Source organism: Eurosta solidaginis, chromosome 1, assembly GCF_040869045.1.
Source record: "Eurosta solidaginis isolate ZX-2024a chromosome 1, ASM4086904v1, whole genome shotgun sequence".
Lineage (NCBI taxonomy): Eukaryota > Metazoa > Arthropoda > Insecta > Diptera > Tephritidae > Eurosta > Eurosta solidaginis.
Window position 1 is genome coordinate 24,252,387 of NC_090319.1, and position 23,802 is coordinate 24,276,188.

Here is a 23,802-nt window from a genome sequence, read left to right on the forward strand (position 1 = left end):
GTTTAAGCGTAAACGGATATACGCGTGTTAAAAAACACGGCTATTATTTAAATTCCGGGAAGGTAAAATAGCTATATGTGGCAACATTAGGGAAATGTTTCACCGCATAAATATTCAAGAGGCAGACCAACATTCCCAGCGGTTTCTTTGGCGTGGGAGCAATGTAAATAAAAAACCTGATGTTTACGTTATGCGAGCTATGATTTTTGGCTCTATTTGCTCGCCATGTTCAGCGCAATACGTAAAAAATATAAATGCGCTGACTTTTCAAAACGAAAATCCACGAGCAGTCGAGGCCATTATCAATCGCCACTATGTGGATGACTATGTAGATAGTTTCTCTAATATTGAAGAAGGTATAAGCACGACGAAAAAGGTGATTGAAATTCACAGCAAAGCAGGTTTTGAGTTAAGGGGTTTCGTTTCCAGCTCTGAGGTACTGCTCCAATCTATTGATAAATCACTTTTACGCCAATGTAACTCTAAAAATTTATGTAATACATATTCCGAATACGAAAAGGTCCTTGGAATGCATTGGGATCCAAAGCGTGATGTATTCTCTTTTAATTTAACCTTTGCAAGAATACCGAAGCCAGTTTTGAATGGTAGTTGGCAGCCAACGAAGGCAGAAGTACTAGGAATAGCTATGTCGATATTTGATCCTTTCGGTTTTTTGGCAAATGTTACGCTCGCACCAAAAATTTTATTGAAACGATTGTGGCGACTAAATATAAGTTGGCACGATGCCATACCGGACGAAATTTATGAAAAATGGTACGAGTGGTATGCTATGCTTGACCAGCTAAAACAATTCAGCATTCCTCGGTGTTATGACAGCGTATTCAAAGATCCGGTTACTAAAGTGCAGTTACATATATTTGTAGATGCGAGTGAGCTAGCCTTTGCGGCTGCTGCATACTTCCGCATATGCCATGCTGATAATATTAGTGTAACTTTTGTCGCAGCCAAGTGTCGGTGCAGTCCTTTGAAGCCAATGTCAATTCCCAGACTAGAGTTACAAGCTGCGGTACTAGGAACGCGTTTGAGCAAAACAATCCATGATAGTCATACGGTTGTACCAGAAACAACAATATTTTGGTCGGACTCAAAAACAGTCATTCAGTGGATTCGGTCTGAAGCGCGCCAATACAAACAATTTTTGTGCAATCGCATTTCAGAAGTTCTTAATGCATCAAATGTTTCGCAATGGCACTGGGTTCCTGGCACTTTGAACCCAGCTGTTGACGCAACGCGACCACAGTTTAACAAGATGTTTGTTGAAAGTAGTAAGTGGATTAGTGGACCTGAATTTTTGAAAGAGCACCAAGACAAATGGCCAATGCTTCCGGCTGCGATTAAAGTGTGCAAAAACGACATCGAGATGAGAACAAATTTTATATACTCAATTAAATTAGATGATGACGTTATACCTTTTTATAAATTTTTGAATTTCTACAAATTTCTAAGAGTCATGACCTGGGTCCGATATGCGGTTAAAAGGTTCCGTTCTTTAGTCCAAAATAATATCGAAACGTTTCCACAACCATTAAAGATCACTGCTAAAGATATTAAAGAAACCGAGTTCATGGTGGTTCGACTAGTGCAGGAGGACATATTTGCCGAAGATATAGACACATTGAGGAATGAAGAGCAGCTTTCGAAAAGTAGTCCGTTGTACACTTTAACCCCCATAATCGATGACCAAGGAATATTGCGCCTAGGCGGTCGGATCGACAATGCTCAATGCGTAGACTTATCAACCAGACGACCAATTATCCTACCAAAAGCCCACGTTATGTCGCGTTTAGTAGTACGTCATTATCACGAGCTATTTTATCATCAGAACATTGAGGCTATTTTCGGTGCGATACGGTCCAAATATTGGATTCCCAACGTACGATGTCTTTTGCGGTCTATTAAAAGCGCCTGTCAGCTTTGTAAAAATGCAGCTGCTACTCCAAGGAATCCCCTCATTGACCAAGTACCACCTGATCGGCTCACACCATATGTTAGACCTTTTTCGTTTACGGGAGTGGACTATTTCAGACCTGTTTTGGTTTGTATAGGGCGGCGACGTGAAAAGAGATGGGTTGCGTTGTTTACATGCCTAACCGTTCGAGCAATCCACTTGGAAGTGGTCTTATGCCTCCGGAACTTCGTAAATCGCAGAGGTGTTCCCGTACGTATGCGTAGTGATAGGTGTACCAATTTCGTGGGAGCAAGTAAGATTGAGTGGTTGCACGTAGCTGAGCGTCTTGGAGATGAATGCACCCGCCGTGGTATAGAATGAGTATTTAATACGCCTGGAAATCCAGAAGCCGGTGGTGCATGGGAAAGAATGGTCCGTAGTGTGAAACGAGTATTGGCATTCACTTTGAAAGAGGTAGCACCCCAGATTGAAACGCTGCACAGTCTACTAATTGAGGCCGAAAATTTAATAAACTCTCGTCCGCTTACGCATTTGCCTCTGGAAAGTATTGACGATGATCCATTAACGCCTAATCATTTGATTCTGGGTGGCCCAAGCTATATACAAACTTCAGCAGATTCTCAAGAAACATGTTTGAGAAAGCAATGGCGAATTTTGCAATGTCTAAAACAAACCTTTTGGCGCAGATGGGTTCTGGAGTATCTGCCAACATTGACCAGACGCACTAAGTGGTATGAAAGAGTTACTCCAATTAAAGTTGGGGATGTTGTGATTGTGTGTGATGGTAATGAGAATTTGGGCGAGGGGAGGCGTGGAATTGTGTTGGAAGTATTCGTGGCTCCAGATGGGCAGGTAAGGTCGGCATTAGTAAAGACATCGAGTGGCACCTTGAGAAGACCAGCATCAAAGTTAGCTGTAATGGATGTACGAGGTGAACCTCATATCACAGACGCTCCTTCGGTTCACGGGGGGCGGGATGTTAGAAATGGATACGTGGCTTAAGCATATGAAATAATTTTTTGTAACTTTCCTACTTTGTAATACAACCCTGTTTAAGTATAGAGACTGATTTCTAAAAATTTGGCTATAACGGCTTCTTCGAGCTTCACTTTTCACGAATTACTAAAGAGGAAGCACGAAGAAGTAAGTACAAAGGAAATTAATTGTTTTAAAATTGGATTTTTGTAATTAATATAAATATTTGACAGATATTAAAACCGACGCTTTAATATAAACAACTTGTAACGTGTTCTTAATATTTTAGTGCTGATAATCAGTTACATTCGCCGCCGCAACACATATAAAAGATAAATTCTGTGTGTGTGTGTGTGTTCCCTATGGAAACGTATTTCCCACGCTTCAATCATCACAAAATTTTGGTTATAGGTTCCTTAGATCAAGACGAAGCTTTTTCATATTTCAGAACAAAGAATTTTAAATAAATTTTTTTTTTTCAATTTCACGTGCGCCACTGGGTGGTGCGACAAATTCTGTATGTCAGCAAAAGTTACTCATACGCCATGTACGTACTTAAGTGCAGCTCTTTTGTTTGGTCACAGCATTGAATTCACAAAAAACTAAAGCGATTGCATTGAGTGACTTAAAAGTTTTTATTAAATTTAAGCGTTCCATTGTAAAAATAGCTGTCTATATGGGATGATAGACAAAAATTGTGCAGCTAAACAATTTTGAATAAGTTATGAGATTTTGAGTAGGAATTGTGTGTGACAAAATAAAATTTAAAAGTTAAAGCCAGGAATTATAAATTAGAAGAATGAGGGATCTAAGAAAAAAGAAGGAGAGAGGTAGAGGGTGTAAAGAGGGAGAGATAAGGAAATTATAAAAGGTAAGAATGAGAAAAATTGGGAGATACATTTTGAAGAAGATCAATAAAATCGTATATACTGATTACTTGACTTTGAGTAACGGGAATCAATGCGTTAAAATACACCTTCCTATTTTGATTAGTATCTGTCAAACCCGAGCAACACCGGGCACCCTGCTATTATAGAATAACAAACATCGTCTTCCGTAAAGGCTATATCGATTCATATTAAGAGCTTGTCAAACGATTTCGAATTTGTTTAACTTTTTCTTATGTCTTGCGCTCTCCAGGTCAAGGCTTCAGCTATAAAGGGCGGCGGAGTTGCCTAATCTCATAGCACCAATTAAGCTTGGTCCTGGAAAACCTAGTACTTGATTGGGAATCGTCCCTTTATTTCATCAAAAATATTTTGGAAACACTGACTGATTGTACCCAGTCTATGTGAGGTCTTTATTGACCTGCCAGCTCAAGCTAACCACATGATCTGTTGCTGCTATTTGTGACGACTGTGACGCAAAGTTGCTAGGCTCTAGAATCCAAGCTACTAATTGAAAACTTTAATTATTTTATGTTTTACATTTCAATTTCTTACACAACTTGCAGTTATAATTATTTCAAGACTACTCATCTTAACCAAATAACACTCTAACTCGTCTCGAAATACTCAACACTCACGTATACAGCACATGAACCACTTGACTTATCTTTAGTGACTAGCCACCATAAAATTAAGCTCATTTGACTTTCTGTGCACAAAAAATATAGAGTGAAAATGAAAACTTTAATTTTCACTTTTTTAACCCCATCTGTATGCCCTACAAGCGTTCCTACATTATCAAATTAAGTTCGTACAGGCCCAAAACCAAAAACCAAGTGCAGCGATGCTTTTTAAGGGTTTTTATGCATCTTTGCAGTAAGTAAACTTTTTCCTTATTTACTTATCAAACATCACAGTTTGCCCACTTTTGTTTTTCTTTCTTACGTAGCTGTCTCTTTTGCTTATTTACCCTCATTTTAGACACCTTTGTTGGGCTGCTTTAGGTTTGCGACTGACCACAGCTCAACATTCGTTACTGCAACAACATCACTTCAAATTTAACTTAGCCCATAACTTTTGTAGATGCACAAAAGCGTCAAGAGCATTCGTATACGTGCACTTTGGAACTTCGATGGGACGATAGACCTTCAAACTAACTTGGTGACATACAGTGTAACACTCACGTTTAAATTGTAGAACATAGTTTATGAGGTGAAACTGCAAACCAGTTGAAAGAGTATTTAAAGCAAAGTTAGTGTAGTGCTGTTGTGTGAAAACATCTCCTTCTTCCTTGCAACTCTTCTATTAGTTAGTGACAGATGCTTCAGTAGGGCTTGTTAAAGCTTTCAGAGCTCTGTGTGGTACATACTTAGCTTATCTACAGCATTCGTTACTGTTGAGTTTTATCGATGTTTGATGGTCCTTTGTCGGATACAGATCCGGTACGTTCCGGTAACAACTAGCCTTCTAGGCCATACCGCCCTCCCACCCCCTAATCCATCAAGAGTTCGGAACCTCCAGAGCCGCGGCTGTTAATAAAATAGGATTGGCCACGTGAGTTTGACAATTGGATTGGAGGAGCTATATATTTCGTTGGCAACCCCTTGAGAGGGTTGCGCTACACAACCCCTTGAATCAATTTGATATTTTAGTCGTCCCTTACGACAGGCATACTCACCGCGGGTATGTTCTAAGTCCCCTAACCCGCTGCGGCATTACAGCAATCGTTTTGTGGTGCCCCCGTATCTTGAATATAATTAGAACTCCATAAGCTGCAGTCTTTGGGGTTAAAAGAAACCGTTGAATACCTTGCCGTGCATAGATAGAAACTTATTTCGGGAGCGTTTCAAAACATAATCGATTCAGGCTTCGCTATTCAAATTTAATTTTGCTTTCGGATATCGCTCCGGTTTTGAAAAACTTGTGTGTTCCATGCTTCGATATTGATTTTGATCTCGTTACGGATTCAGTTTTGGAAAGTGTTTCGGTGCTGTTTTCAGACTAATGTCAGAAAAAGGCATTGCCTGATTGAAGAAAAATGGTAGGCAGACTGCTTGTTTAAAAATCTTTTTTTTTATCATCTCATCTTTATCTTTCATCCCAAGTAATAGGTTTCAAATCTAAGAGTAAATAAAAGTTGATTGAAATGCGCTCCGGTTCCGGTTACGTTTTTTTGTGTTACTTTCGGGTTTGAGTTCGATTTGGTTTTGGTTTCGACGTCAGTCTTGCGAACCGTTTTATTCTCCAAATTAACTTTTGGTTTAGGCTCGTGTTTCTTCCTCTAAACATAATTACGGCTGCAATTCGTTTTTCAAATTACGTTAATGCAGATTTCGGTGGAGGCTTGTTTTAGTTCTTCTAAATTACTTTTGCTGTAGGTTCCGCCAATTAGGAAGATAGCTTTCGTTTCGTTCTTCAAAGTTATTATTTGTTTTCAAGCTCCTTCTGGCTTCGGTTCAGTTCCTCAAAACAAATTTCGGCTTAAAAATGGTTTCGGTGTCATTCTTCGGATAAAATTTTGATTTCACTCCGGTTTTGGTTGGGACTCTCAATATTAATATTAATTTTCCTTCGGTTTCGCTCCGGCTCCGGTTTCGATCTAGACCTGGCTTCGGCTTCAATCTTGCTCTCCAAATTTTATTTTAGTTTAAACATGGTTTTGGTTTCATTCTTTCATACTGATTTTGGTTCAGCTTTGGTTTCGCATCGATAACAATCGCGGTTCCCAAAATGATTTTCCGGCATCGACGGCGTGCAGGGGTTGGGTTTGATTAGAATTGGCAGTATTTTCGCACAAAACTACCAACATTCTTCATCATTCACCTACCGTATGTGAAGGTCGATTAAAGAAAAACTCATCCTAATTAATCTTCAATAAACTACCAGCATTCTCATTCGAGCTTAAATCAAGTAAAAGTGAAGGATTCCCCTTCTTTGACTCTGCCGGCCTGTCGAAAAACCATACGCTCACATATCGGAGTAATCTCGCCTGCAGTGCTGAACGTCGGAAAGAAAGGAAAGAAAGGAATGTATCAACTCCCCTTCCTTTTCTTGACAGCTTCTAGAGCGACTGATTGGTATGCGTCGTCGTTTAATCATCCATACAATAACACAGTAACCTGTAACGACGACCGTAAATACTCTCACTGATTATTTGTTTAGTTTTCTTAGGAAGCCTCTAGCAAAATCCCCAAGAACCTTAAGACTTCACATTCTTCTCGGTTAGTCCGCAGAAAGCTCACTTCCTTAATAGCGTCTTCCTTAATTTATTTCTTCTGCATTGAACTCAGTGGTGGTCCTACGGAGCTATCAGCAAACTCAATTCCTTCAATATTGGTGTGCCATTTTCGCTCTTTATGTATGCGAGTACAATTCGAAACCTCCATACGGTAACCGATTTTAATATGACTCCGCCTTTAAGGCGGTCTGGTTGTTAACAAAGGACGTTGTTGTTGTTGTTGCCGTTGCAATAAAGATACTCGCCGAAGGATTTGGGGAGTGTAATCGATGTTAATGGTATTTGCAAGATATAAATCTAGTACGTTCCAATAACAGGCACTGTCAAATTATAAGTCTGACCATTTTGGAAACGATTTGATATGATCACATTGAACCTTCTATCCCCCACCACCTAGTTTTATGAGGAACTAGGCTGCTAAAGAAAAATGATTCGCCAACTGCAGGTGAGGTTGACAATTGCGCTGGAGAAGCTATAAAATTTATTACATTGGCCTCTGATATTGTATTGTCCTAGAACAGTTAAGTTTCTCTATTTATAGCATAGACCTCGGGCTGGAAGATGTTGCAAGAGTGGAGAAGTCGATTAAAACTGATTGAGCAGCAAACATGGAAAGAGCATTCAAGCTCCAGTACACTTCGACATTTTTGAGGCGTGTATGGGAACTGTAAACCTGAAAAACTCTCATCGCATTCATACCTTATTCTCTGCCCCTACCAATCAATAACTGTCATAAAATAGTCCGCATCAAATATTGGGTCTGCTTGGGTATCCTTTAATCGTCTTCTGGTTATTATACTTGAAATGCTTGCGGAGCTTTATTCTGCTCAAGTCCTCATTTTTCGACCGAACTCGGCTCATACAGAGACACCAAATGGAAGATAACTTTTACCCTTCCCTAGATGCGCTGTTCAATGGAACCTGATAATCCCATAGTAGTTTACCTTTTCAGCTTTCCTGTCTTCATTTGGTTGCTCTTTTTGTTTCCATAATGGTTTTTATATGACATACCTTTTAAAGAATATGATCCGCTGTAAGAGCTTCCTTTTATTTCACCTTAACATTCTTTACCAGCTTTAATTGGAATCCAGAACTACGCTGCTCAGCTTCGGTAACTTTCGGGAGAGAATTTTTGCGTTCTAGTGCTTGAGGCATTTCTCCTTTTATGTGGAACCATCCCCAGACCATTTTGCTCTGTCTATCGTGAAGCGCCTCAATTATTCTAGAGATATTAGTCTCACCTAGGAGGTCTACAGTTTACATTCAGACTAGCACTGGTGCACAGCAATAAAATAATACAAATTCCATTTCACCCTTCACTCTTCGACAACAACAAAACACTGTACTACCTTATGCGCTAAGTGTTATATAAACTTGTTTTATCCTTTTTGACGCCCGTCTGGCCGTTACGTTCCAAGGCGCCTACTAAATAAACTGAAATGTATATTTATCTTTTATTTTTATTTTTTACTTTTATGTTATTTTGTAAACAATTTAAATTGGTGTGCTTGCTCAACACACACTTCACTTCCTTTCATTTCAGTTTTTCCATGGCTTTACAGCGAGCTTTTTTACAGCTTTATTGCACTTCTTGCCCTTTGCGTAATAATAGTAGTTCTTCTTCTTCTTCTTCTTCGTGTTTCATTTTGTATTTGTGGCAAAACTTTTCCTTTTGCGGCTAACATTAACCAAACGTGAAAGCGTTTATAATTGTTCAAGCTTTTATTGTCGTTGTTGTTTTTTTGTTGTTAACTTTGTTTGTAAAAAATAGTTCCTTTGGACTTAAGTGTTGGAAAAGAAAATTTTGTATTTTGTTATTTTTGTTTTTTTTTTTAATAATTTTGGCTTTTATAAAAATGCTGAGTGGGATCTTAAGGGTTTATGAGTGATGTTACCATAATTTAAAACTTAGTTCAGGTTTGTTGGGTTGTTGCTCAAGTAACAAAATATTTTACTAAAAAGCAAAGATGTTTATATTTACTTCCGTGCTATTATTTGTGTACATTAGGGTGAGCAAAAGAAAAAGATGTGCTTTTAATATAGTAAAAATATTGTTTAGGGCATTTAACAAGATTTCCAATTTTTTTTAAAACTCTACTAGAGCTTTGCCCTTAGTACCCAAATCATAATATTGTAACGAATTTACTGCAATTCTTCTTATTTGCAACCTTCTGCTAATGTTCGAATCGCTAAACTGTTGAATAAATAACTCCACTGTTCAATAATGCAAAATGGTCTTTATTAGTCTACTTTCAAAATAACACTACTATTGCTCGCTAGATAGCGGCCTAAATTAAAACTGATTGTTGCGCCTCTACTGTTGCTGCCTTTTATACTGTCTGGTTTCCTCGTTGCATATTTCTAGGCTTTTCTATTTCCAGAACTTACTAGTTAGTTATCAGCTATAAAATTACACAGATGTAACTACAGATGCATGATTTTATAGCTGCTCTCATACCCCATGCGCGTGTATATGCGAGCAACACTTGCACAACCATTGCATACTTTCGGGAGTATCTCAGATATATGCATGTGGTTGTGCGTTGCTTTTCCGCTGCGTGTACGTTCATATGTGTATACATAATAATTGAATTATTGATGTGCATACAAGGAACTGCTTTGCATCGGCTTAAAGATGATAATAACCCTTAGTGTTGCTAATATTCGTCACAATATCAACATATTCTGATAGGAAACTGACCGGTGTACAAAAAACGTCCAGACAGATCGTTTAACACAATAACTGGAGAGACTTCGCTCAGATCATACCCATACTTCAAATAAGAGATAGAAGGTAACAAAAAGGACGTTGAGTTGGCAAAGGATACAATACCCGATAAATTGACAGTAGACGTTTGGGAGAAATTAAAAGGAGACAGAATATTGAAATGATCCAACAAGCAGGATAGGCGTGGAGAGAAGCGCTCAGCTGTAATATTTCTAAGATCATATACAGTCGTACAGCGTTATACTCACAAAAATGATCATACCTCTAAAGGGAGAAGGCCTAAGGCTCATGATAAGCATATTAGGTGGCCACTGCATATTGGCGCCACATACTTGTAAGTTAGGCCTCGTCAGTAAGAGCTGGAAGAACAAACGGTTGAGCTCGTTCTGTGTTGGTGTCCTGCGCTTGCTAGGTCAAGGCTCCAGCTGCTAGGAAATGAAACATTTTTTTAGTCGTTTTCTTTTGTCCGACAGGATGTTAAATTAATGTGTATTGCAAAAACTTTCTGTCATCCCTTGTCAAATTTGGTTTGTAGAGTACTCGATTTCGGCATAGTGTCATCTTTAGTTCTGAAAAATAAAAATGACACTGAAAATTGCACCATCCACCAATTGACAAGGTATGATGGAAAATCGTTCCAAAATACAACAATCCTTTTTTCAACACACCCTAGTGTTTAAACTTAATCGTTGAGTAAAAAAATTATAAGGTTTTTACTGACGTTACTTTTTTAAGGAGTTCAATACAAAATAGTGTCCACTGATAAGGCGATTGTGGTTTACTTAAGTTGAAGATAGTTATGAGCTTCAAATTTGGCTGAGTTTAGATCAGCAGTGAAGTGATAGGCTACCTTCTAATAAATAATACGAAATCGTCGACCGAGAGTAGTGAGAGATTAAAGGACCACATACACCCTAAGAAACTCTAGCGCTCAGGCGCGGTAAACTGAATCCAATGGTGTCCATAATGTTTACCTGCCTCTACTAAAACGATTAAAACTGACAAGAGCCACCAACACACCACATTAGACCTGAGAAAAAGCTTTCAAAGCACGAGACGAGTCCTTTCTACGGTTTTTAGTACACACGATTGTGAACAGATCAGTAGAGAGCTGATGAAAGCAGCATTCCACTTATTCAGTACAGAGAAGTTCAACGTTCTAGGTGGCTTACTGATTAATGCTAGAAATGCCTCCATATCATTTGAATCCTGATAGGTGTTCAAGTACAATCTATGTCACGTCACTGTAGATTAAGCTTTGTCCTTTTTAAAAATTAGTTTTGGTTCAGTACACAAAATCTCTGAAGGACTTGTATCAAACCTATCTTGGCCTCGCTTTCTTGTAATATTAATAACAACTTCGCACGATAAACCTCTAATCAAATCATTGCCGATCTGCGTTTCTAAGTTGCGTTCTGCTTCTTTTTAATTATTCTACCAAAATAACTACATATTTAATAACGACTCCGATTGGCAGTGGTTTAGGCCAATGAATTTTAGAACCTTTTCATTACAGAGACACATACAAGCTAAGATCTCACAAAACCGTAGCCGAGCGGCGATCACGTCTTAGAAAGATTTTCTCAAGTATTTTTGATGTTTTTTGACTCCGGGATCTTTGGCTAGTTTGGCCATCACGCTACCACTACAACACAACAGCCCGCTTGATGGAAATAAAAAATTCTCGTGATAAGAATGAATCAAGCCTTAACCCGGCCAAATTATTATTTTATTTGGATATAAGATCTGGAGTTTTAGGGCTGGGAAACCATTGTTGATATTGTCACCTTCACATCACTGTTAGGACTGAAAAGTTTCACTTGATTTGAAAAAAGTTTCATTTGGTTTGAAAAAAGTTTCATTTGACTTAAAAAAGTGTAATCAACGGAAATTTCTCACAGTTAAAAATTTGAGCATAAAATGTAAATGCTAGATACGTGGATGACATAATATGCGTTTTAACTACTAATAACGAAGAGCTTGTACTGGAGTGCCTCAACAAGTAGCACGGAAATATAAAATTTACAATGGAAGCCGAAAAAGACGGAGGAATGAACTATCTAGACCTCACGATAAATATTGATAAAGAAGACAAAAGATTTAACTGTGACATATATAGAAAGCCAACGGCCACCGACACAATAATACACAATACCACAAATCACCCCAACAGCATAAAAATGCAGCATTAAGGCGCTTGGTACATAGACTTGAAGAACACATCTTACACAAGAGGCATATAAGAGAGAACTTGAGGTCATATATAATATCGCTGCAAACAACGGATATAAAATGCAGTAGTAGATAAGCTCAGAAGGAAAAATGGAGAACCAAAAAGAAATAATGAAAAGGAAAATAATAGCTGGACTATTATGACATATACTGGAAAAGCAACATACAAATTGGCAAACTTCTTTAAAAAATATAACATTAACACAGCATTCAAAACATCGAACAATCTAGGGCGAAAACTAATAACTAGAGCTAACACGGAGGATCCGTTTAACAGCCACGGCGCATACAAGCTTACCTGCGGATGCCAGCATAGTTACATAGGACAAACAGGACGGCAAATAAGAACGAGGTTCAGAGAACATATTAGAGATTACAACAAAAAAATACGGAATCCAAACATTATACTCGAGTCTAACTTCGCGAATCACATAGTCGAGAATGAACGTTCCCCAGCAAACATCAATAAAACAATTAAGGTTCTTCACATACAAGCAAAATGCCGACGTCTCAACGCACTTGAAAACATAGAAATCTACAAACAGAAAACATTCGACGGTATAATAATAAACGAACAGATAAACGCAATTTCTGAAACAATATTCGAGCCTTTAAAACTTGTTTACAAGAAACAAAGTAATCACACAGGTACAACAGACAAACACACAACACCAAATAAACACAAAACAATTAACACACCTAAACAACAAACCAACAAAGAAGGTCAAACGACTAAAATTACGGATTTTTACCTACCCCAGTCAGCCACACAAATCGATTAGTAAACCACCCTCGGTTCTGAATGAACACACAGCACATATACATGACTAAATATACACAAGCATCAATTTTGACAATACCTGCTCATGTACCTACGAACTATAAATCCAGGACAAAGGACAACAAGAGATCAGTACGAAAATCGGCACTGATGATGGCACAATGCCGAAACCGGTTTGCCTCAAAACCAAATTTGACAAGGGATGACGGAAAATCGTTCCAATGTACATCATAAAATATAAGCTTTTTTCTACAATCGACATATATGCTAAACCAAAGCTGCAGCTTAATAGGAACTAGAGAAGAGATTCTTGTTCTGAGAAACGTTGAAGTGAAAAAAAGTTCATATATTTGAATTAATTTACACTGGAAATTTGTTTCCATTTCATAACTTAAGAGAACAGAAATTCACCCCTGAATCGATTAAATTTATATAGCACCATAGTTTAACAAAATTTTTCCATGTAACATTTATTTCTGTTTTGGGATTTTTTCATAAAATTGTTTCCTATACTTTAACAATTATTAAAACTTCATTGTAATTCAATTGAAGCCGAATCAAAATGTCAAAATTTTGTAACACCTGTATATAATTAATTATGCAGGTGTATGTCGAATAAATTAATGTTTTAAAATTGACTAGAGCTCGCCAAGACGTTGAAGTTCAACCACCACTAAGGGAGCTTTAAAAGAAACAAATAACTTCGAGCTACTTGAAAAGAACTTCGTTGGCTTCTTATAGCTAACAATATCTTAACGGCTTTTCGATAACAAATCAATAAATTTTCGATAAAAAATCCACCAGCATTTGATATGAATTCGATAACTTTTCTATAAACGATCGACAATTTTTCAGTAACAAATCGATAACTTTTTGATAATATTACGACATTTTTTTAATAAAAAAATTATAAGAGTTCGCTAGCTTTTCGACAAATTATCGATAAATTTTTTAATAATAAATCAGTAAGAAAGGTATAATTTTTTACATTTATCGATACATTTTTAATTATAAATCAGTAAGAAAAGGATAAATTTTTTACAGTAAATCGATAATTTTTGATAATATATATGATATGATAAATTATTGATAATAAATATATAACTTTTCCATAACAAACCGATAACTCGTCGCTAAAAAGATACCACACTATGCTTACATTTCAATTCTCTATCCCCCCATATACCACAACGTTGGCATAGTTGAATTCCCCATACCGTGAGCAAAGATGTTTACACATTAAAAGCTCTAGTAAGTTTGGAACATTTTTGAAAAATTGGGTAAACTTTTGAATGACTTAGAACTTACATATATTCACGTTTCCAACTGTGTTGCTAAATACTAGAAATATTTACATACCATCCATATTTTCTCATATTTTGTATGAATAAATGATAAATCGCTTATATCTGAATATATATATTCACGCAGGTGTGCTTATGAAATAGAGCGAGGGTGATGTAAGCAAAACCAATTTAGGAGTAGAATAAAGTCTGCAGGGTTGTCTACACCATTTCCAGTTGTAAATGAGAAAATATCAGATATAAATGTGAAAGCGTCATTTGGAAATGAGAATACGTAGGCAAATATAAATAAGAAAGCTTTCGCATTTTCAAGTTTCTTATTTATAATTCATTACGTGCTCTCAATTAAAATTGACGCATTCGAAATTTCATCTGACGTTTTCTCATTTATAAGTGACTATTCTCATTTACATATGACCCTTTCGCATTCCAAATTGACTATTCTTATTTAAAACTGACTATTCTCAATTACAATTGACGCTTCAGAATTTTCAAACGAGGCTTTCTCATTTACGATTAACTATTCGCATTTCCGTGTGACGCTTTCGCATTTACAATTGACTAATGTCATTTCCGAATGACGCTTTCGCATATACAATTTCGCATTACAATTCTCAATTATAAATAACGTTTTCGAAATTTGATTTACCGCTTTCTCATTTACAAGTGACTATTCTCATATCGAGTGATGTTTTCCCATTTACAATTGACTTTTCTCAATTTCATTTAACGCTTTCGCATTAACTTTTGCGCTTTCTAATTTACAACTCACTAATCTCATTTACAATTTACAAATCTTATTTTCAAATGACAATAATAATTTTCAAGTACCTATTCTTATTTTCCAATGACACTTTATCACTTTAAAGGGACTATTCTCATTTCCAAATGAAATGACGCTTTCTTATTTACAACTAGAAATAGTGTAGTATCCTTGTAAATATTTTCCCCTCGGCATTTGTCAGCTTTCTAGTTTATTCTGTCCTTAACTACCTACAACAAACACACTAAATACAAAAACTGAACAAATATATAAAATATTTATTTAAATGTTTATATTAAGCATATTCATAACTTAAGTATAAGGTTACGCACTTAGTTTTTTTACATTCAACCACCCTAAAACAAAAATATCGAACGACAGTAACAATTTCTTATCATTTCTTGTGATATAACAGAATATACCTTTACTAAGAAGATTCAAAGAAAACACATCCTTGTATATTGGTATCTGTTCCTTAGCAAGTTTCTAAGTTAACATATGTTCTTTGATAAATTTGAAGAAGGGTAAGAGATTGCATATATATTACTTACATACTTATTTCACATCTCAATTACATCGAATGCTTTGACCTGGGCTAAGATTACTCATACGCCGTGTATTACCTTTCATTTCCATTGCGTCCAGAAGTATCTCCTTCGACTCGCATACATACGTGTATGCATAAACTAATAGATACAAATATACATAAAAATAATATAAATTTATGCACCATATTTAAGACTTAAGATCCACTTCCTCATGTGCATTCAATTTCAAATATCCTCCGGATAATTTCACAACTTACCTTTTCCGAAGTTCTACTTGGCTTCTGCTACAAATATCATTTTAATTTATATGAAATCGAGTTGGATGGGTTTTGGGTTGCGCTCGAAGGAAATAATTCAATTGAACTTTGTAAATTAATAAGTTAATTTATTGAGTTTGTTAGTTTTGCGGTTGCTAAGCAGACAGCATAATATGTAGATGTTTGTTAGTGTTGTGTGAATATTACACACATTCACATGTTAGCTAATTTATATGCATGTGGGTACGACGAGTACTTGGATAAGCAGGGCTTCGCTAGTGAGCGTGTTCATTCTCACATAGAAATGGTATTTTAGTAACACATATATGTATTTAATTAACAATTTTCCAATTACACAGTTTGTAAGCGTACGTAGCAACAACAAAATCATGCATACCGGTGGGATTTGGATAGCGAACAAAAATCAAAAGCTTGAAAAGTGACGTGACTAAGTAAAACTATTTGATTCATATTTCTAAAATTTATGAAATAGTGGCAGATATATAATCCACAAAAGCTTTGCTCATTATATTTTCGGTATTTTTGACATTCAAATAAGCAGTAGGGTGGTCCTTAAACATCAAATTAAGAATTTTTTTTAACCAATTTAAATTTTGGTTCGGAAAAGTCCCTTCAATCCATAGGGAGGCCATCAGTTCCAACAGCATTTGGTAAAGTTATATATATTTAAAGAGGAAGATATAAGCAACTCCTTTTCACGCCCAACTGCCAGAAAAATAAGCCCGAACTGGAAAATAATTTGCAAAGGACTCTGGAATTGAGCACGGACTAAAACAGAACTTCAGCGCAAATTGGTAATCAAAAGCGGAGTCGGTGCTGATAGTTTTCAAGAAAAAATCGAACCAAACTGAAACCCAACATAATGCAAGCCGGAATATAATCCAACATAATTCGAAAGGGATTATGGGAACGATACGAAAACAACACTGAGGCTGAGTTTGGAATGCAAACCGAAATTTAAACAAGTAAACAGCCTCGAAAATAGAAAACGGAGCCGGAATTGATACTGATACATTTCACAAAATCGAAATCAAAAACGAGTTCTGATCTTGAAAGGAATTCTAAACAGAGTTCCTCTTTAGAATTCGATCCATAGTATTAAAATAAGCTAAACCAACTACTTTAATTGAAAACCAAATAAATATTTTCAGCCAAATAACTAGCTGGAAATTGTCTTGAAGCAAAATTGGAATTTTTACTGCATTTGTTTTCGAAACGGAATAAAAACCACAACAAGTAAAATATCAAACATCAAACGAAGTAAAACTTCGAACCGAATTCTGAAACCTTACTAAACCCGATCTGAAACAAAAGCCGAAACTTAAACAAGATCTCTAGCCGAAACTAGAACAAAACTAATAAATAATTTAAACCGGAACACAAACAGGATTCCTTACCCGAACCCAACAAAAAACCAGCGGAATCGGTAAACTAATATAGAATCGGAGCTGATACCTGAAGTAGCCCATACCAACTCGGTGCTCACTAACTAGAATCCAAACTTGAATCCTTACTAAAATCCGTATGGATAACCGAAACCAAAATAGAAATCGGCCGATTGCAAAAACTAACCTGTGCCATCGGTTCCAAAAAGTAACGCAGTCCAGTCACAGTGAAAGGAAACAATTAAAACAAAAATTCACCGGTTCTAAAATAATAATCGGGTACCAGTAACTGCTTCGAAACGAACCAACTGCAAAAACTTAGAAATTAAAAAAATTTACCAGTTTCGAAAATAAGCGTGTTCCACAAAAGAAAGCGATTCAAATATTAACCGGTTCCACAAAAATTAGCGGTTTAAATGATTTTCTCATCCAAGAAGAAGAACCAATTAAAAAAATTAATGGGGTCAAATTACTTATATGTAATAACCGATTCCAAAAAGTTAATGGTTCAAATTATTTACCCATTCTAGAAGAAAAACCGATTCCAATGAAGATAGTTGCAATATCCCGTTTCACAAGCCTAAGCCGGCCAAATTGTAACTGGTTCCAAGAGGTAATCGGATCAAAAAATAACCGATTCCTAGAAGTGATAGGTTTAAAAATTAAGCGATGTCAACAAAGAAAGTTCCTAAAAACAACTGGTTCACAAGAGACAACCGGTTCCAAGAAGACAAGCGTTCCAAGAAGGCAACCAGTTCCAAGAAGACAACCGGTTCCAAGAACGCAACCGGTTCCAAAAAGACAACCGGTTCCAAGAAGACAACCGATTCCAAGAAGACAACCGGTTCCAAGAAAACAACCGCTTCCAATAAGACAACTGGCTCCAAAAAGACAACCGCTTCCAAAAAGACAACCGGTTCCAAAGAGACAGCCGGTTCCAAAGAACCAACCGGTTCTTAAAAGACAGCCGGTTCCAAAAAGACAACCGGCTTCAAAAAACTAACCGCTTCCAAAATAGTAAACGGTTTCGAAAAAATAAGCGGTTCCAAAAAGATGACCAGTTTTTCAAAAGTCAAAATTTAAAAAACAATTTTTGCAAAAGTAAACGGGTTCATAATATTTTAAAAACCATAAAAAGTATTTCAAAGGCTTTTATTATTAAAGCCATCATTTTTAACATATCTACTTTGGCTAAGCAGGGAAGCCAAGTGCAATCCAAAGACATTCGAAAACATTTGAACTAAAATCATTTTAAAACAAGTAAGGAAGGCTAAGTTCGGGTGTAACCGAAGATTACATACTCAGCTGCCAAAAAACAGCTTGCAAAACTTTTTAATTACCTTATTTTAAAAGTGGGCGGTGCCACGCCCATTGTCCAAACTTTTACTACTTTTCTACTCTGCGTCATAAGTTTTATCGCTTTATCCGTTTTTGGTAATGAATTATCGCACTTTATCGGGTTATCGAAATTTTCGATATCGAAAAAATGGGCATGGTTGCCACACCCATTTTCAAAAATTTTAGTGTTTTCCAATTTAATGTTATAATTCAATTTAGAAACTAAAATTCTATTGATACAAAGCACGTTTTCGCTAAGATATAGCTTATTATTTTCGTACACGACCCTTTTAAAAAACATTTATATAGAAGTGGGCGTGGTCTTTAACCGATATCGTCCATTTTTCTAGAAAAATTTCTTGCTATAGGGAAAATTTGTGTACCCAATTTTATTAAGATCCGTTAATTTTTCTTCGAGTTATGGCTCCCGAAACATAGAAAATTGTTTAGTCACAAAAGGGGCGGTGCCACGCCCATTTTTTTTAAATTTGAAGTTTTTCCTATTTATTGTTATAAATCCTCTTGGGAAATGAAATATCATTTTTTTTAAGATATAGCTTATTTTATTCGCCCACGACCCTTTTAAAAATCTTTTATATAAAAGTCGACGTGGTCCTTAACCGATTTCGTTAGTTTTCTTCAAAGCATTCCTTATAGTAAAGGCAACCTCTCTGCCGAATTTTGTTACGATAAGTCTAACGATTTTTGATTTATGATTAATGATATTTGTAAAATTGATTTTATCACAAGTGGGCGGTGCCACGCCCATTTAAAATTTTGTTTTCAAATTTGTATCAAGCGCCTAAATAGCCACCGCCGTGGTGTGATGACAGCGCGCTCCGCCTACCACACCGTATGCCCTGGGTTCAGACCCCGGGCAAAGAAACATCAAAATTTTAGAAATAAGATTTTTCAATTAGAAGAAAATGTTTCTAACCGGGGTCGCCCCTCGGCAGTGTTTAGAAATTGTATAAATAAGATTTTTCAATTAGAAGAAAATTTTTCTAACCGGGGTCGCCCCTCGGCAGTGTTTGGCAAGCGCTCCGGGTGTATTTCTGCCATGAAAAGCTCTCAGTGAAAACTCATCTGCCTTGCAGATGCCGTTCGGAGTCGGCATAAAACATGTAGGTCCCGTCCGACCAATTTGTAGGGAAAATTAAGAGGAGCATGAAGCAAATTGGAAGAGAAGCTCGGCCTTAGATCTCTTCGGAGGTTATAACGCCTTACATTTATTTTTTTTTTTTTTAGGTGTATTATCTTCTAAATAATCAAGTTTCTTGTGTTTTCCGAAATGTTATATATATAAAAAATGGGCGTGGTTATCATCCGATTTCGCTCATTTTCAATACCAATCTATTCTGGGCCCAGATTAGCTGGTGTATCAAATTTGGTGAAGATATCTTAATATTTAATCAAGTTATCATGTTAATGGACAGACGGACGAACGGACGGACGGACGGATATGGCTCAATCAAATTTTTTTTCGATACTGATAATTTTGATATATAGAAGTCTATATCTATCTCGATTCCTTTATACCTGTACAACCAACCGTTATCCACTCAAAGTTAATATACTCTGTGTGCAAAGCACGCTGAGTATAACAATTGTTAAAAATGCTTCTTTTAGCGCTTCCACACGAGCCATGTGCAATAAACTTGTTCAAAATAGAATACATTTTCAAATGAAATTTTCTAGATTGAAACAATTTTTTTATCGTTTTTTTGCAGTCATCCGAATCGGCGTGCAACGGTCCGTGTTAGTCATTCTCAACCACAACTTAGTTACTCCACGAACATTGATTGTGGTGGTGGAAATGCAACGATGGGTGTTGGAGGAAATTGCTTACGCAAGGACACCATTAACAGCATTAGCGGAGGTGCATTACATAACAATGGCAGTAGTAAAGCATTATTGCATCAGCAACAACAACACGGAAATAGTAATACTTGTGAACAAAGCACGCAAACACCAGAGTCTATAATGCGTGAAACACGGCGCCATAAGTTAAAATCATTTAAATTTTCGTTGAATAATGTCACAACACCAACTTTGAATTTGCGGTAAGTACAACGCATACATACGTACGTACTGACACACATACACGCAACTAGTGCAATGATGGATTAAACGAACACAACTTAAAAAAAGCATACATCTGCACTATGATATGGTACAAGTTCTCTCTTATACCACTAATTTCGTTATAATTAGTACTTATCTCCCTATCTCTCTCTCTCTCTCTCTATCTCTTTTTCATCCAACAGCTTTCTGAATAATCGCAATAAACGCAATAGCCTATCAGCCAATGCTGTTGCCACAGAACAAAAAGCCACCAAAGTCCTCGGTTTGGTATTTTTCACCTTCGTTCTATGTTGGTCGCCATTTTTCATATTAAACATAATTTTCGCTGCTTGCCCCGAGTGTCAAGTGCCAGATCATGTGGTGGACACTTGCCTCTGGCTTGGTTACGTCTCATCAACAATTAATCCGATTATATATACAATTTTTAATCGAACTTTTCGTGCAGCTTTCATACGTCTACTAAAATGCAATTGCGAACGGTAAGTGAATTGAGGAGATTGCAAAAATTTCATTAGATTATGGAATTTTTAATTTAATTGTAATTTGGTTTTATTTTTAATGAGAATTTGTGCACAAGATATTTATTTATTTTTCATGTATGATATGTTGTTTTGAAAAGTTTATCATTTTATTTATTCTCTAATTAGAAATGGGATAATTAAAAAATAAGCACGTTGATTTATTAGAAACCGACCAATTACCCATAAACACACTACCAGATAGATAGATGGAAGGGCACCGGTGCGTATACGTAACATTTTCTTATAGTTTCCTACACAAGAGTTGAATACATATATACATTCGCCCTGACTTTGGGATGAAAATCACTCCTGTTTTTCTCCACGAGAACGGAATTTGGGCAAAAGTGAGTTAGGGGGCTTAGAATATACCTGCGGTAGGTACGCCGGTTGTAAGAGGTGCCTAAAATACCAGATTCAAGGGGTTGCGTAGCGCAACCCTTTCAGGTTGCCAGCGCAATATATAGCTTCTCCAACCCAATTGTCAACGTCACCTGAATCTTGTTACTTTAACAGCAGAGGCTCTGCCGACCTCAAGTTCCTGATGGATTTAGGGGTTGGAGGACGGTATGGCCTTGAAGGTTTCATGTAGTCATATTAAATCGGTTCCGAAATGGTCGGGCTAGTGCCTTAATGGTGCTTGTTACCGGAACGTAACGGATCTGCATCCGACAAAGGACCATCAACATCGATAACACTCCCCAATACGGGTACGTCGTCCACTGTGCCACGACTCATACGCCTACAAGCGCATCAAATTACTCCCTTATAACTCATATTAAACTGCTCGCCCTCAACTGCCCCACGCTTAGCTATGGTCCTTCGAGCCGGATGACCGGCTCCTATGGAATTACAACTAGACGACTAAGCCATCTAGGGGGGGAGCATGTTTAAGCGACTTAAACTATGACTTTTTTTCTTTCGTTTATTTCATTAGCCATTGAGTGTGCTTGTAATTCTCAACTTGTTAGTGAAATATTCTAAAGATATAGTTTTAGTTTTTAATTTAAAATTGAGGTTCTTCGAGTAGAAGATGGGGTGCCAATACCTCAGAGCCCAGTGCTCGCCTCCATATCACATTTTTTAAGGGTTCTTCAAATAGAAGATGGGGTGGCTCATTAGAGCGAAACCTCAGAGCCCCCAGTGCTCGCCCCCAATGAATAAATACAAGAGGTTCTTCAAATAGAAGATGAGGTGGCTCATTAGAGCGAAACCTCAGAGCCCCCAGTGCTCGCCCCCAATGAATAAATACAAGGTGTAACAGGTAGATAGTGACCTCTCTTTAAATAAATTTAAAAATAACAAACAAATACATTAAAATAAAGATATCATAAATAAAGTGTACCGATGCTTTGCATCGTCCCGTATTTTAAATACACCATAAACAAAGTAAAATAACATACAGTCCATTAAAATAGTAATTTATAAAATAAAAAGATAATAAATTTAACAAGTAAGGAAGGCTAAGTTCGGGTGTAACCGAACATAACATACTCAGTTGAGAGCTCAAGTTCCTGATGGATTTAGGGGTTGGAGGACGGTATGGCCTTGAAGGTTTCATGTAGTCATATTAAATCGGTTCCGAAATGGTCGGGCTGGTGCCTTAATGGTGCTTGTTACCGGAACGTAACGGATCTGCATCCGACAAAGGACCATCAACATCGATAACACTCCCCAATACCTTCGGGGAGTGTCCTTTTCGCTACAATAACAACAACTACGAGACGAAATTTAGCTGAAATCAATGCTCCTTAACCAACGATTTTTGCGACTTCTGCAGCATGATGGCGAGAATACCATCTAAACCTGCTGATTTATATGGCTAAAAGCTTGTTTCTTCCTGCTGGCGTAGTTTCTGTTATTTGCTCTACATACCGTGGCCATCGGGAAAGTGAGTATCTTTAAAAATGTCAAGGTTTAGCTGCGGATCCCATCAGCGCACTTGACAAAAGTCTTATTTGAATGATTTTTAGTTAGAATCAATCGGAGCTTTACTGCTACTTTTACTCTTCCAGTCGGTAGACTCGAAATTTTCTCGACAAGATTTTGTTGCTGCAGCGCTTATGTTACTTTCCCCACAAGATTTTGTTGTTGCATCGCTTATGTTACTTTCCCACATGGTCCTATACTCTTGAATGGCTTTCGATTAAAACCTTCCTGAGATTCGACTTTAAGTTGCTACGAATTTAATGCCATAATGGAGGGAAGGTTTTCTTGCTATTTGGGATTAGACAAGCAACTCTGTGTGCTTTTTCCATAGAACGTTCTGCCGTTCACATTATCTTGAATAATTATAATAAATATGTTTGTCTTAACTCAATAGAGCCTGTTACTGACTACCTTGTTGAATAAACTCCAATATGCTCTTTTTGGATTTCACTACGGTGGTTTCATTTCACTCTGCCAGTAAAAAAGCATAAGATTATACAATGATTAAACAGTAGGATATTTTTTGACACCTTGCAGTGCCTAACTGCGACATCCCTCAAATCGGTTGCTATCGTGATCTGAAAGACTTGCTTCCACCCTGCGAAGTTGTCTGAACGGGAAGGCAAAGGTGGTAGCGTTGCGTCTGTTACATAAACGAAGATTATTTGCTAATGTTTAAGCGACTTAAACTATGACTTTTTTTCTTTCGTTTGTTTCATTAGCCATTGAGTGTGCTTGTAATTCTCAACTTGTTAGTGAAATATTCTAAAGATATAGTTTTAGTTTTTAATTTCAATTGAGGTTCTTCGAGTAGAAGATGGGGTGCCAATACCTCAGAGCCTAGTGCTCGCCTCCTTATCACATTTTTTAAGGGTTCTTCAAA

The 23,802-nt window shown here is 36.9% G+C and overlaps 1 protein-coding gene across 6 annotated transcripts in view; it reads left to right on the forward strand.

Annotated features, from left to right (window-relative positions):
- 5-HT2A (5-hydroxytryptamine receptor 2A) overlaps positions 1-23,802 on the forward strand; it is a 300,397-nt gene that overhangs the window by 153,919 nt on the left and 122,676 nt on the right. For all 6 annotated transcript variants that reach the window (XR_010952932.1, XM_067783074.1, XM_067783099.1 and 3 more), the window contains exons 7-8: positions 20,118-20,450; positions 20,655-20,951. Coding sequence is in view for 5 of the 6 variants with exons in the window: in XM_067783074.1 (XP_067639175.1) it covers positions 20,118-20,450; positions 20,655-20,951 (630 nt within the window). In the remaining variant the exon portion in view is untranslated. The remainder of the gene's footprint in view (positions 1-20,117; positions 20,451-20,654; positions 20,952-23,802) is intronic.